The sequence below is a fragment of the Desmodus rotundus genome, chromosome 2, assembly GCF_022682495.2.
Source record: "Desmodus rotundus isolate HL8 chromosome 2, HLdesRot8A.1, whole genome shotgun sequence".
Classification (NCBI taxonomy): domain Eukaryota; kingdom Metazoa; phylum Chordata; class Mammalia; order Chiroptera; family Phyllostomidae; genus Desmodus; species Desmodus rotundus.
The window spans coordinates 185,079,743-185,093,680 of record NC_071388.1 but is presented as its reverse complement, the minus strand read 5'-3'; the positions used below and the strand labels follow the sequence as shown (position 1 = coordinate 185,093,680).

General features: G+C 41.3%; 1 protein-coding gene across 2 annotated transcripts in view; it reads right to left on the bottom strand.

The window, feature by feature from the left end:
- PARD3B (par-3 family cell polarity regulator beta) overlaps nt 1-13,938 on the bottom strand; it is a 959,988-nt gene that overhangs the window by 54,227 nt on the left and 891,823 nt on the right. For both annotated transcript variants that reach the window (XM_024564159.3, XM_053918986.1), the window contains one exon: nt 250-329. In XM_024564159.3, coding sequence (XP_024419927.2) covers nt 250-329 — 80 coding nt within the window. The remainder of the gene's footprint in view (nt 1-249; nt 330-13,938) is intronic.

Sequence of the window (13,938 nt, the reverse complement as noted above, 5' to 3'; positions counted from 1 at the left end):
CTCAGGATCCAATACTCTTGCTGACATGTCCAATTGCAATGATACACTATTTTCTCCCCTTAAAAAATAACCCACAAGTGTTTCAATTATCAGCACCGTTGTGAAGATGGCACCATGGTTGCTGCAGACAGCAGCGAGACAAAATTGTGACATATTCCCTATTTTAAAGCCAGATGTCTATCTCATGCAGATTTCAATAAAGACTTCATTTTGGGGGAGCTGGTGAGGGGAGACCCCTCCGTGATGTACCTGGGTAAGGATGCGTACTGTCTCTCCATCCCCTCAAAGCGGAGGTTGTGTGCATTCCCATCTGGACCCTTTCCAGACACCTGTGGAGAGAAAAGTAATTAGAGATGAAGATCCATTATGCACCCTGGTTACTGACAATGCATCTCAAAATTATAATCAGTGCACAAATGCTGCTGCCGCCTGCCAAAAATCAACCATGGGAAAGCAAGCAAGAATTCAGCATTGCTATACGAATTGGCGATGAAGCCACACACACGGCATTAACAACAAAGTCACTTCTTTCAAAAAGGAGTCATTGTCAAACTGACTCCTTCCTGTCACCACGCCAGGGACAGTCTGTTGGCTGTGAGAACACTTAAAAAAATAGGCTTTAATTTTTACAACAGCTTTAGACTTACAGAAAAACTGGGTCGTACAGAGCACCCCCTCACACCCGGTTTCCCCATCACTAACATCTCACATCGACACGGCGCATGTCTCACCACTGATGAGCTAACACTGATGTACTATTGTTAACTACAGCCCACGGCTTATTCAGCGTTTAACCTACTGTCTTTTTCTGTCCCGGGGTCCCATATTACATTTAGTCATCATGTCTCCTTAGGCTCTTATTGGCTGCAACAAGGACTGTAGTTTCAAAAGGACCTTTTCAGTGAAACCTTCCTTTGCTAACGGGTGTTGTGACAGCCAACTGTCTGCTCCACAGCGTCCAGGAGGCTCTTCCTCACCCAAACCTCACTTTGTCCCCTTGCTCAGGGACAACCAAAGAGGAGCGATGAACTAGTTTCTATCTAGTGTTGGTCTTTATTGTTTATTTTTCCTTTTCTATATGCTTCCTGTGTTCGCCTCTCCTTGGGTCTCTTCTACCGGCCTGCGAAATTCTGAAGGGCAGTGATTGTCCCAGTAGTTTCTCCAGGAAGTGTGTTAGTTCTGTGAATCTACAGACTTTGTATACAGTCCTTCTGTGTCTATCACATCAACTAAAACCAGGATGGACACTTACAGGTATTTAAAAGTACTTGTTGACCGATCGATTCCTCCCCTTTTCAGGCAACACACGTGGCTTTGTGGACCACTCATGAGCTTGCTCTTGTGCTGGGGTTGCCCTCGCATAATGGGCACGAAAGGGGTAAGTAGAAAACCTGGACTGGTACTGGGGGGGTAGGGAAAGTTCGTTAGGAAATATCAGTGTCAAGGTCTGTAGGAAAAATTTTTCTAGGCACTGCTCAACCTGGACGTTATTTTCTTCCTACCCAAAGTCCTAGCGCTCTATAAAACTGGCAGCCCGGCTTGGGTGGTGCATGCAGGGAAGGTCTGTTGGGGAGGTGTTGCAAAGTAAGTGTGCGCACTCATTGAGAGTAAGGAAGACTATTCCTGGTGTTGATTTATTACAGGAGGCCCTTCAGATGGATCCCACAAAACCTCTTCACCTTTCACTGACACCTCGAACAGGAGTGGCTGACGTTGTCTGAGAGGACAAGCGCCCAGGGAGCTCCCCTGGCACAATGAAGATTGCACGTATACACTGAGAAGCAACAGAGAGAAGGTTTCACCTTGACCTTGCTAACAAAGGCCAGAGGCAGTAATGGTGCCGGACACACAGGATAACTAAATGGCGCCGAAAAAGAGGTGGAGGATAGAAGTATTGTCGTCAGCCACTCCCACCTAAGATTTCTTTTGTTTTCGACCTATTTTTTTCTTATGGAGGAAAAATTAACATAAGTACAAGAACCATGTTAAATATGACTAATAGTGTTTGTTGGAAAAGATTATGTCTACGTATCCCTAGTATGGCTGTAGACATTTACAACTCATCTTTTTCTTGGGGCCTCAAAACTCCAAGTTGATACTTTCAGCACGGGTCTCCAGATGGCCCCGGCCTGGTGACCGCAGTTGACATTCCGGTGATTCTGGGGTGCATCACCCCTGCGCCTGTTCTCCTGGTGAGCTACCAGCAAACTAGATCCTGTGAAGGATACAGTGATCCACATCCTTTGAGAACGTTCAGTCTTGTTGTTCAAGAATGCTGTAGGACAATGAACGACCCAGGGCCATTTGGGATGCTACTAACAGCAGCACAGATGGCACCTGAAGGTGTTTGGGAAAAAACTCATGGAAGCAGCAGAACATAGGCCAGGCTCCAAAAGATGGGTGGTATTCTTCTACATCAAAAATCATTCTCTGCTTCACCGGTTGTGTATATGTTTACTGTGCTTCTTTATTGGTATCACTTCTTTAAGGCAATCATTCCGTTAGTGATTACTGAGCACCGACTGCATCCTAAGGCGACGCCCTATATTCAAGGCAGGAACAGGAGCTGGGTGGCGTCACTGCTTTGTCCACAGAGGGGGACAGTCCTGGTGCAGTGACATCACTGGCGGCATGTTAGTCTGAGGAAGGAGGAGTGGGGGTCTGACAGAACCAAAGTCCTCCTGAGAGAGGTGAAGACGGCTTCACATGGGTGTTGACCCTTCCTCTGAAAGGTGAATACGAACGAGGAGGCGTTTTTGAGGGGGAGAAGGGCACAGGAGTAGCAGGAAGAGACATTCTAAGTAACGGGAACTCAAGTGAAACAACATGGAGGCACAGAAAAAGCACGGTGTTTTCTGGGAACATCAAGATTTGGGTTGAGGAAGATCAGGCCATTGGAAAAGCTTACTAGCAACAGTCAGCAGTACCGCTGGGGCTCCAGCTGTGGCTGCAGCCATCATGGCCACCATGGCAAGTTTTTGTTGCTTTTGTTTAAATTGACTTGGTTGTTACATGGTAATGGAAAAAATACAATAAAACATTATTTTAATTAAAAAAAATTAAAAGTAATTGACTTTATGCTTTAGAGCAGTTTTGTATCCACAGCAGAACTCAAGGTACGGAGGCTTCTTACCTGCTGCCTGCCTCCACTCCCACAGCCTCTCCATTATCAATGTCTCCCCCCCCCCCCCCCCCCGGAGTGGTATGTTCATTACAAGTCATCAGCCTATGCCGACACATCACTGTCACCCCAAGTCTACAGTTTATGTTAGGGTTCACTTTTAGTGTGGTCCATTTTACACATTTGGACAAATGTATTACATGTATCCACCATTATAGTATCACACAGAATATTGTCACCACCCTAAAATTCTCTGTCCTCTGCCTGTTCATCCCTCCCCCACCCCAGCCCAGCCCCTGGCACCTGCTGATCTTTCTATTGTCTCCATACTTCTGAGTTTTCCCAAATGTCAGGTAGTTAGAATCGCACAGTATGTAGCCTTGTTGTATTGGCTTTGTTCACCTTGTGATATGCATTTAAGGTTCCTGCCTGTCTTTTCATGGCTTGATAGCCCATTTCTTTTCAGTGCTGAATAATATTCTATTGTTCGGATAAACTACAGTTCATTTATCCATTCACTCACAGAAGGGCATCTCAGTGGCTTTCAAGTTTGGGAGATAATGAATGGAGCTGCTGTAAACATCCATGCGTGGGTTTCTGTGTGCACATAAGTGTTCAGTTCCTTTGGGTCAGTACCAGGGAGCATGGCTGCTGTGCCATGTGGTACGATGTGTTTCGTTTGGTGAGACACTGACAGACTTCCAAAGTGCATGTGCCATTTTGCATTCCCACAGCAATGAATAAGAGTTCTTCTGGTTCCACATCCCTCCCAGCATTTGTTGTTGTCAGTGATCCAGATTTTGGCCATTCTGGCGGGTGTGTCATGGTATCTTATTGTTGTTTGAATTTGAAATTCCCTGATAACAAATGATGGAGGGTATCTTTTCATAGACTTATTTACCATCTGAATATCTTCTTTGGTGAGATGCCCATTAAGGTCTTTGGTTCATATTTTAATTACATTGTTTTTTTACTGTGGGGTTTAAAGAGTCTTTTTCTGTATATTTTGGATAACAGTTATCAAATATGTCTTTTGAAAATATTTTCTGCCATTCTGTGGCTTGTGTTTTCATTCTTTTGAGAGTGTTTTTTGCTGAGCAGAAATTTTTTATCTTAATGAAGTCCAGTTTATCAATTTTTCCTTTCATGGTGTCATATCTAAAGGTATTGCCAAACCCAAGGTCATTTAGATTTTGTTATCAATGTTAATATTCTAGACGTTTTATGTTTTGAACTTTATGTTGTGGTCTGTGATCCATTTTGAGTTCTTTTTGTGGAGAGTATAGGTCTGTGTGCACAGTAACGTTTTGTGTGTGTGGATACCCCATTGCTCCAGGACTGTCTGTTGAAAAGACTATCCTTGCTCTATTGTATGGCCTGAGCTCCCTTGTCAAAGGTCAGTTGATTATATTTATGTGAGTCTATTTCTGTATTCTGTATTGTTTCCCTGATCTTTTTGTCTGTTCCTGAACCAATACCACACTGTCTTGATTACTGTAGCTTTAATAGTAAATCTGGAGTTGGGTACTGTCAGTCCCCCCATGTGGTTCTCTATCAATATTGTGTGTGGGGGATATTTTTCATCTCCACATAAACTTTGGCATTAATTTGTCAAGATCCACTAAATAACTTGCCAGGATTTTGACTGGAATTGCATTGAATTTGTAGAACAAGTTGGAATTAACTAACATTTTGACAATAATGAGTCTTCCTATCCAAGAACATGGACTATTTCTCCATTTATTTTGTTCCTCTTTGGTTATTATAATTTAACATTTATTTGCCACTTATTGAATATCAAGCGCAAAACTAAATTATTTTTTGCATTAGTCCTTTCAATGCCCTGAACAACTGCAATGTTTGTCCCATTTTGCAGAAGAGAAAACTGAGCAGCTGCCTGAAGGCATACAGCTAGTATATGGAACATATGCGTGAACATCAGGTCTTTTTGCTCTAGGGTCAAAGCTCTGGAGATACAGACATAGAGCAGATCTTAAAGGAGCTCAGATGCCATGCCAAGGGACTTGATTTTACCTTTAGGTGACAGTGAAACCTTTGAGAAGTGCAACATGATAACTGGTATGATATATTTATAGGTTAGAGAGATTATTTTTGCATAGTGTGGAGTTCCAGTGCAGTCTTAGGCAGAGATAATAAAGACTTAAACTAGGGGATATTCAAAAGAATGGAGAAAAGGGAGTGACATAGGATGCTAAGGAGGTATGTTCGATAGGACTGAAGATTAATGGGAAGGATGTGTGGAATGATGCCCAACGAAGATGGACTAAAGGAAGAACCAATGGAGGGATATGAGTGAGAGCAGGAAGTACTTAGATATACTGAGCTTGAGTTGCGACATCAGATGGAGATGTCTGATAGATAATTGAGTACAAAGCTTGCAACTTAGAAGTCTAGACCAGAGATGCAGAATCGGGAACCATTTAGCCCGTAGATGGTCCCTAAAACCTTGGAGAAGAATTAGAATGCTCAGAGAGAGTCTGTGGAGACATACTAGAAGAAAACAGGGAATGCTGATAATTCTCTTAGAAACACTATCACTTAAGGAGCAGGCAAAAAAAGTTGACCCCCAGAAGGAGTTTGATTAAAAAGTAGTCGGTCTAGATGAGACTTAGGAAGGAGTATTATCACAGAAATCACGAGAAAAGAATTCATGAAGGAGGGAGCTGTCAACAGGGAAAAGCAGTTGAGAGTTTCTTCAGTGAGACAGGGAGGATGGTGTGCACGGTGCGTTGGTGTGCCTTGCCAAATCCTCCATCCTCGTAGAGTGTGATCTGAACCACAGAGCCTAGGAAGCTAAAAACTACCTTTCCTAGCATTCCCATGCAGTCATTGTACTGAGTGTGATTTACTGAGACAGGAATGACTAAAGGTGTGCTTGGTTTTCCTATGGCAGTGTTGGCAGGTGTACCTAGCTTCTGGGGTGGAGTGCTAGCTTTGGTGTTGGTGACACTAGTGGTGGGTTCCTGACTGTGGCACCTTCCTAATTATGGTGGCTCCTGATACAGGCAGTGCTGTGTGGCTGTGGAGCCAAAGGCTTCCTGTATGGAGCAGAAGCAGCTCCCTTGGTAGCCTCATTATGTAATGCGGCTTGGGAAATTACTCTCGAAAGCTTATCCCAGAATTTATTTCTTTAGCCTTCCTTAGGATTCTGTAAGCCCATTAATACGGTGCAATAAATTTGTTTCTACTTAAACTAGCTAGAGTGGATTTTGTTCTCTGCTACTGAACGGTGACTAATAATGTCTGCAACAGTGTGTGTTGGAATTGGCAATGAGATGGTGATTGGTGCTTTATTGAGAGTGATTTCAGTATATTGATGGAGAGAGAAAGCCAGACTCTGTGGTGTTGAAAATCTTTATAGTTTGCTAATAAATAGACGACCACTGGTTGTACTGTCTTATGCTCTCATGCACAGAAAATGAGATTAATACTTACCAGTGAATAAACATTTGTTAGTGTCTCCTAAGTAGAGTCACTTTAAGAAGCAGAGATGAGAGAAAGTCTTCTCCCTCAGGGACACGCTGTTAGTTAATGGAAGTGATGGGAGTAACTTTGTGATCCACTATTTTAAAAACAGATTTAACTGTTTTATTTTAGTCCCCTGAATAATTACTGTGGAAAACCACCCAAAGATGACTTCTGTTAACACTTATAAATATATACATATTTTAATGGTATATGTTTTCCCCAGCTGTTCATTGTTGGCATTTTCCTATGCTATTAGATATATTTCACAAACATGAAGAGACTCGTGGCTACCTAATATCCCATTGGTGGATAAATGATAATTGATCTAATCCTCTCCTGTAATTTGATCAACTTTTAATATCCCCATCAGAAATGGTGGCAATAAAGATTATTGTGTTGAGCACAAAGATTCTTGCAAATAGTTGTGAACGGAGGGTAGGAAATTGCCGAAAGGCGGCTGCCAAAGAGAAACTAATTATAAGTTGCAGTTAGGTCCCTAGGAAGTCAGGCCACTTCAGGAGGGCGTGAGGGGACAGAGAACAGGCACAGGCATTTAGAAGCTCATTTCTCATTTTGCTCGGTGCCACGAGACTCAGAAATGCTCCTGCTCGAAGAACTCCTTATTAGGTAATTTCCCTCATCACAAAAAAATAAGGTCAGTGGCTTTGCTCCAATTAATTTTTTTTTTTTAAAGAAGCCCTTTATCTTCCTTGGTATTGTGCAGGCTTTTTTTTTTTTTTAAAACTAATGACCTAAATATATGCCTGCTAGAAATAATCTTGACTTAAGCCTTCACAGAAACCTACAGTGTCTTTCTCACAACACTGTAATGTTAGAACTTACGCTTGGATGGGTGGCATGCTTGTCTTTTTCCATCAATAAACCTCAGGAAGTGAAACTTCAGAGGGCTCACTCAAGACCACCTGAAAAGCTCCCACTGTGGTGGGCCCTGCACATGGCCGGCCAGTTCCTCTGGCTCCATCAGGACAGCCCAACAGGTGGGTTTGGAGTTTGAGAGGAATGTTGAATTCAGATGCTTTTAGTCCATGGGAGTTTTCCCAGTTTCATTCCCTCAGTGCCTGCTGCCGGCTGGGGTGTTAAGAGCCTTGTTAAAATAAAGCTATTAGTCTTTCTTTCTACAAAAGCAAGGAGCTTGCCGCTTACAGTCAGGGTTCCTTAAATTAGTATGTATTTGTAGCCCGACATTGCTAGAATCAGCAGTTTCCCAAAGCGATACGCTAAAGAGGCCATTTAATGCCCCCTATTTCCCCCTTTTTCAGATTAACGGCAGAGGGGAAGATTTAATACCCTTTCAAACTTTTTTTTTAACAATTCACTACAAATAAAAGAATAAATCACACAAAGTTTTCTGCAAATGTCTGATGGTAGAAAGTGAAAACAATTCAAAATTAACATGTCTTCCAGAGTAGGACACACGTGCTGTGATTTATGTCCCATAAGTCAACTTTCCCGAGGAGATTTAAACACTGCTCTGGTGGGAAGGCTGTGCAAAGTTGTAATGCAGCTTGTTCACCTATATATAACATCCTCATTTGCAAGCGCGCCTTCCTCAGACCCATTACAAAGTATGTTTCCTGCTGCCAGACACATCAGAAGATTAAGATGCAAAGTATAAAAATTTAGATGCCATTTTAGGAAATAAGCCTTTCATTTCAAGTTGGTACCCGGACAGATCTTTCTGAGCAGTCTCCAGGAGCTTTCCTCTAATTACATGGCTCTTACCTAGGCTACAGTCTTGGCGGGAAGATTTTTGAAGAAATCAGCATGAGGAAAATGTCTAAAAAGTTATGAACTTGGCTCTGAGAATCTTCTCATCTTAAGACATCTGCTAAAATGCTACATATTTGGAGGGAAACGATCCCATTTAAACAAAAAGGAATTAATCAAAATAGGTTGTTTAATTATTTCTCTTTGGCAATGTGAAGTATATTATTCCTGAGATGTATTTACAAATGGACTACCTAAGAGAAGCAGAAGTACACACACTCGTTCAAACCATTATTTCTGAAGTGTTTATTTTCTCTAATTTAACTTCAGTAATTTTGTTAAATAACTGGGTATTCAGCTTATACACTTGCGTAGAACATCTGCTAGTTTAGAAAATAGCAAATAAAAATATTTTAAAAATAACTCTTGGGTAAGCCTTTTAACTATTTCATGCCTACAATTTCCTCCCTCGTAAAACATTGAAGTTAAAATATTGGAGTTGAAATAAATCCTTGAAGTTCCTTCTAACTTACGCACATTTACAAAAGTTATCTTGCATATAGTTTCCACATTATGCTAATCACCTACACCTCATTAATATAGTGACTGTATGTAGGTACACAAAGTTATTTTAAAGCTGAGTGACAAATGCAGCACATTTATCAGCAACATTGTGAAGTTATAAAGTATTTATTAGACTATAAGCCTTGAATATCATGCTGGCACCAAGTACCAGCCATGTGTCCACGGAGCCACGGCGCATCTTGATAACCTGAACTCTCTGTCTCTTCTGATTGTCTTTGGAGAAAATAAAATCAAACATCTCCTGCCCGGCTCTGTTTGCGTCTGGGCCTGAGATACAGTTACCATAGAAACTATGATTGTGGGTGCAATTTTACAAATGTGGCTTCATCTCTCAGATGCACTTTGTGTGTGTGCATGTGTGCACGTGTGTCTTGCCAATAAGCTCGAGGAACAAACGGGCTCCACATCTTTAATTAAAGAGCCAGATACCATTCCTCATTTCCTGTCCCCGACCTGTCTACCTGCAAACAGAGATATTGTAGCTCTGGCTGAAAGACAAACTCTTACTTAATATAAGACAAAGGTTTGATGAGAAGATGAATATTCCCTAAGAAATCTGTTTACTTGTTTTGTGTTTTCCAGGAAAAGGGTAAACGAGAATTTTGTGGATTCTCACTTAGTTACATTGTTTACTACATGCTAGTATTCAGTACTTGCTGAATATGGTTTCTGTTTCTTGGATGTAATAGGTGAATTATTTATCCCTCTGTTGTTTTATGGTATTGATTCTGCGACAATGTTCTTTACTTCTCCTAAAAGAAACAGTTGACCCTTAAAATGTGTCCATATCTGAAAATGATATAAAAGTTCGTTCGCATAACTTCTTATGGGTTCATATTATCCCTTTTAACTAATAAGCATTATAAAGAAGACTCACTGACTAAAGCTCTCTAGTATACTTAAAATATACTTGCAGTTATAAAGATTAAACAATGTAACTATATACAAAATTGTAAGCTTTTCAGAGTGTTTTCTTTCTGTAGTTTACTCAGTGGGCAAGTTCCAGGTACTGTCATTTGCAGTTACCAGGAAGAAATGGTTCTGGAACCCTGGGAAAGCAGCATCATGAGGCACAATCGGCGCTACCATTTCTGTCTCTGCCTCATTTGACACAGGAGGAAACTAGCCAACAACTCATCCTGTGGCAAAGCCAAGATCTGGACTGATATCTGTCTGACCTCAAAATAATGCTTTTCTCACTCTCAGTATGTCTCAGATTTTGGCAGTGATCATTAAAGTCACCTGTGCTCTGCTCCCTGAACAAAGAACTGAGGCATAAGACCTGCAATGACGGAATATGTGTCTGCAAGCGCCCTGAATGTGCTTCTGTCCATCACAGCCATCCCACTGAAATGAAATTGCCTAGCAAATTTATTTCACATAGCTAGAAGCATTAATATATGTCTCTGTTAATTTTGGTATAGTAAAACCTAGAGTTCACTATAATACAGTCATGTTTTATAAAAATGGCCTGTATTATGCACCTTTTTTTTAATGTTCATGCATGACGTCAGTTTATTCATTTGATTTACACAGGACATCAGAGTTTAGGCTTCATTAGAGTCGGGGCAATGCCTCTTTTTGAGCTGGCGTATTCTCAAGGCCTGGCATATCACCTCACGTTCATTAGTATTTATCGAACCAACAAAACAAAAATCTCAAGTATCTGCTCAGCGGCGGTTAACAGAAAGATTCAGCTGATTTTCCTTTGATAGTTCCCTTTCCATACGTGACATTACAGCATGTCATCAAAATGTTTCCGGGGAAGTTTTATGACATTTGTCCTATGATGAGGCTCAATAAGGCTTCTACTTTCAAGCTCTTTTGCTTATGTAGTTGTGATTTTTTCATTTTCCATAAAAATAAAAAAAACTACAAGCATTCTTATAATTTAGATTTGAACTTGGATCTGGAGTACAAATCAATACTATTAGGAACCTTAATTATGTAATTGCTTACAGTGAAGGAAGAACCTATAAGCTGAAAATAATAGTAGAGTAGAAGGGGAACCTCACCTGACAAGATACATTACTGGTCATACGAGGCATAACTACTACTGCTGATCTGAACGTCTACCTGAAGTGCGGCACCTACTTGATTCACAATGTTACCGGACTCATGCTACCAGTAATGCTGAAATCAGGCACATTAGCCCTAAATTGATGTTAACCCAATTATTTTGCAACTCACTACTGTGTCAGCAGAGCTCTCGAGTTCTGGAAAGATGAATGAAGACAAGAGGAGGAGAGAGGAAGAATTAAACATGGCATTTCTGAAAATTGATGTTCTTGTGTCAAAACCTGGTTTGAAAAACGAAACCAAACACACACACTCATCAAGGGTTTGTATTAACTGGCTAACAAAGGCTGTCAGTAACCTACAGCAAGCTAACGTTCCAGCTTTATCTCGCCCCTCTCATACATGCTCAATGATTTAATCCCACTGGGTATTTTATGGATCCTGTTTTGTGCCTATGGCAGAATGCCCACTTCCTGTGGTTAGGTTAGTGCCTCAGACGTGGCAAGGGCTTAATAAATGCTTGTTGTGTGAATGAATAAAGCAATAAATGTGGCTCTGATTGGTTGTATTTACTGCTTTGGAGGGACAAGAACAGGTGAAAGTAGTAGTGGATATGCAAAACAGATTCTACAGAAGTTGGTGAACACAGTAAAATAGCGATAAACAGAGAAGGGAGCCTTAAAAGGGGGGTATAGATAAACAGAAAAACAGAAAAGTTGCAAAAGAGAAAGGGAACTATGGAATGAAAAGAAACTTGGTTATTGCAATCTATTGTAATTTGTAGCACACGGGTAATTCCTGCCCTAAGTTTCTCTCAATTATAAACTCTGGGATGAATCACAACACTCCATTCCTCTACCAGGCTGGGTAGTATGAATTTGATCTTCTGGAATATATACATATATATAATCTTTAAAGTGTGATTATTTTAAGTCAACACTTAAAGTTGAATTTGATATAATCATTATAATCATTTAATTGGGCATTGATTCATCTGCACAGAATGCATTACTGACTTCTTCAATTTCACCAACATAATTTCCTTCCAAATTATCTTTTATGTAGATGCTGGAAGCCCAAGTGCTATGAAAACTTTGCCAAAATAAAAAGCTTTTAGATTTCTAATGCTGGCTGGACACAAACCCATGGAAGAGTGTCGAAGAATAATGCATGCTTGCCAACTGCCAGCGATGATTGCTTTTCACATAATTAATGTCATTCTTGCTGTTCGAGTACCATTTCCATCCTCTAATAATTTCCATTAATAGAGGAAGTTGCTGCAATAATTCCTGCATCCTGAAAAACCACTGTGGCTTCTATAGACCTTTTAATCAAAATAATGACAATGAATGAAAGGGGGATGGTTAGAGATATTACTGCAACCCTGGGCTGCATTTCCTTAGTCATTGTTTTGAATCTCCAAAAACTATCCAAAGGTCTCATCGTATGGACTGTTATTATATCAATTAGACCTTGGTGCTTTGAGTTCAATAGCATTTAACCATATGCATTCACACCAAGAAGAGAAAAGTGTACAAAATTAGTGTATTGGGCAAGTCATCTACAAAAATATAAGTGTGAAAAGAGTATTTTTTAAAAAGCAAAACCAAAAGATAAGTGGTTGCAAATATAAGCTCAGGTCCTGTAAAATATGATAATTGTATAATACTTTAAGCTGAATCTTCCAGTAAGAGGAAGTGACAGACCAGCTGCAAATCATACCCCCAAACCTGCCAATTCACACTGTTTTTTATTATGCTCTTGCAAAATCCAGAATTCCATTTGGGGATATAAAATTATGCAAATATACAGAGAGCAACAACAACAACAACAACCAGCTCAAGTTTCCTACCGGAGCCAATAAATGGATACAGCTAATGGCTCAGCGGTAGTCCCACAGAGAGGAGAAGCCACTGCGTTCGTGGCTAACTGGGGTCCTAGGAACCCTCTCCTGACTTCCCCCGTGTGCCGAGTGTGGACACTAAAATGAGGCACGTCTGGATTCAAGGAGAGTATCCCGTGCTGAGAGTCTTTCCCCTTCTGTCCCTGAGTTGCTTTGGAAACAGCGAAAGCCTACATCAAAGCCTCCTTCTTTGCCTAAGATGGCTTTGAAAAAAAAAGGCACCTGAGTCACATCTGACCTAAAGGGCCTTCTCTGTGAAGCCCACTCAGGAGGTCTGACGATGCCCCTTGAGCAGGAAGCACGTGCTTTGTGCCTGACCTGGAGCTGGGCATGGGGCTCAGGCCCAAAGAGTGACCTGATTGAAGCTTGAGAACCAGGCACCTCAGTTGCTGAGGAAACAGTGCAGCGGCAACACTCGTGTATGGGTTTCTATAGCCACTGCTAAAATACAAAACAGCTGGTTATGAATTGTGACTTTACTTCTACTAACTGAAAATATCTGGTGGGTACTTCAGGGAGAATAGAATGATGAGCAAGGGCTGGCTTCGGGACCTGGATGTTGACGGCACCTGACCCAGGGCTTGGTCGGGTTGCTCACCCACTCACTCTGGGGGCTGACCCCTAAGGGGTCAGTACTAATTTTCCTAATATCTTTGTAAAATGTGCTCACTGTCTAGTTCCTACATACATAAGAGAATGAATTACATATCATCATATGTTCTATTCATACAGACTTGTGCGATGATCAACACATATTCAGAGACATCTGATCCGTGCTGCTACCCTGACCAGAGAGAGGCAGGTGCTGTCAATTCCTTGTAAAATGATTTTGCTCAAAGAGAGAGACTCGACAGTAAGACAGTCCTATGGAGCACCATAGTTCCTCCAACGTCCCGTGCCCCTCCATTCTAAATGGAGACCAAGCAGCATGAAGGGTTTTGTATTGGACAGTGACAGGCCGTGGTCTCAGGCTAGGAGACCACGTGGTGTGGTAGGCTAGGAGCACCTGGGCTTGAATTTCACCACCGACTGACTATGTGACCTTGAGTAAGTTACCTTCTGAGCCTCTTTTCTCACCTACAAAATGAGGTTA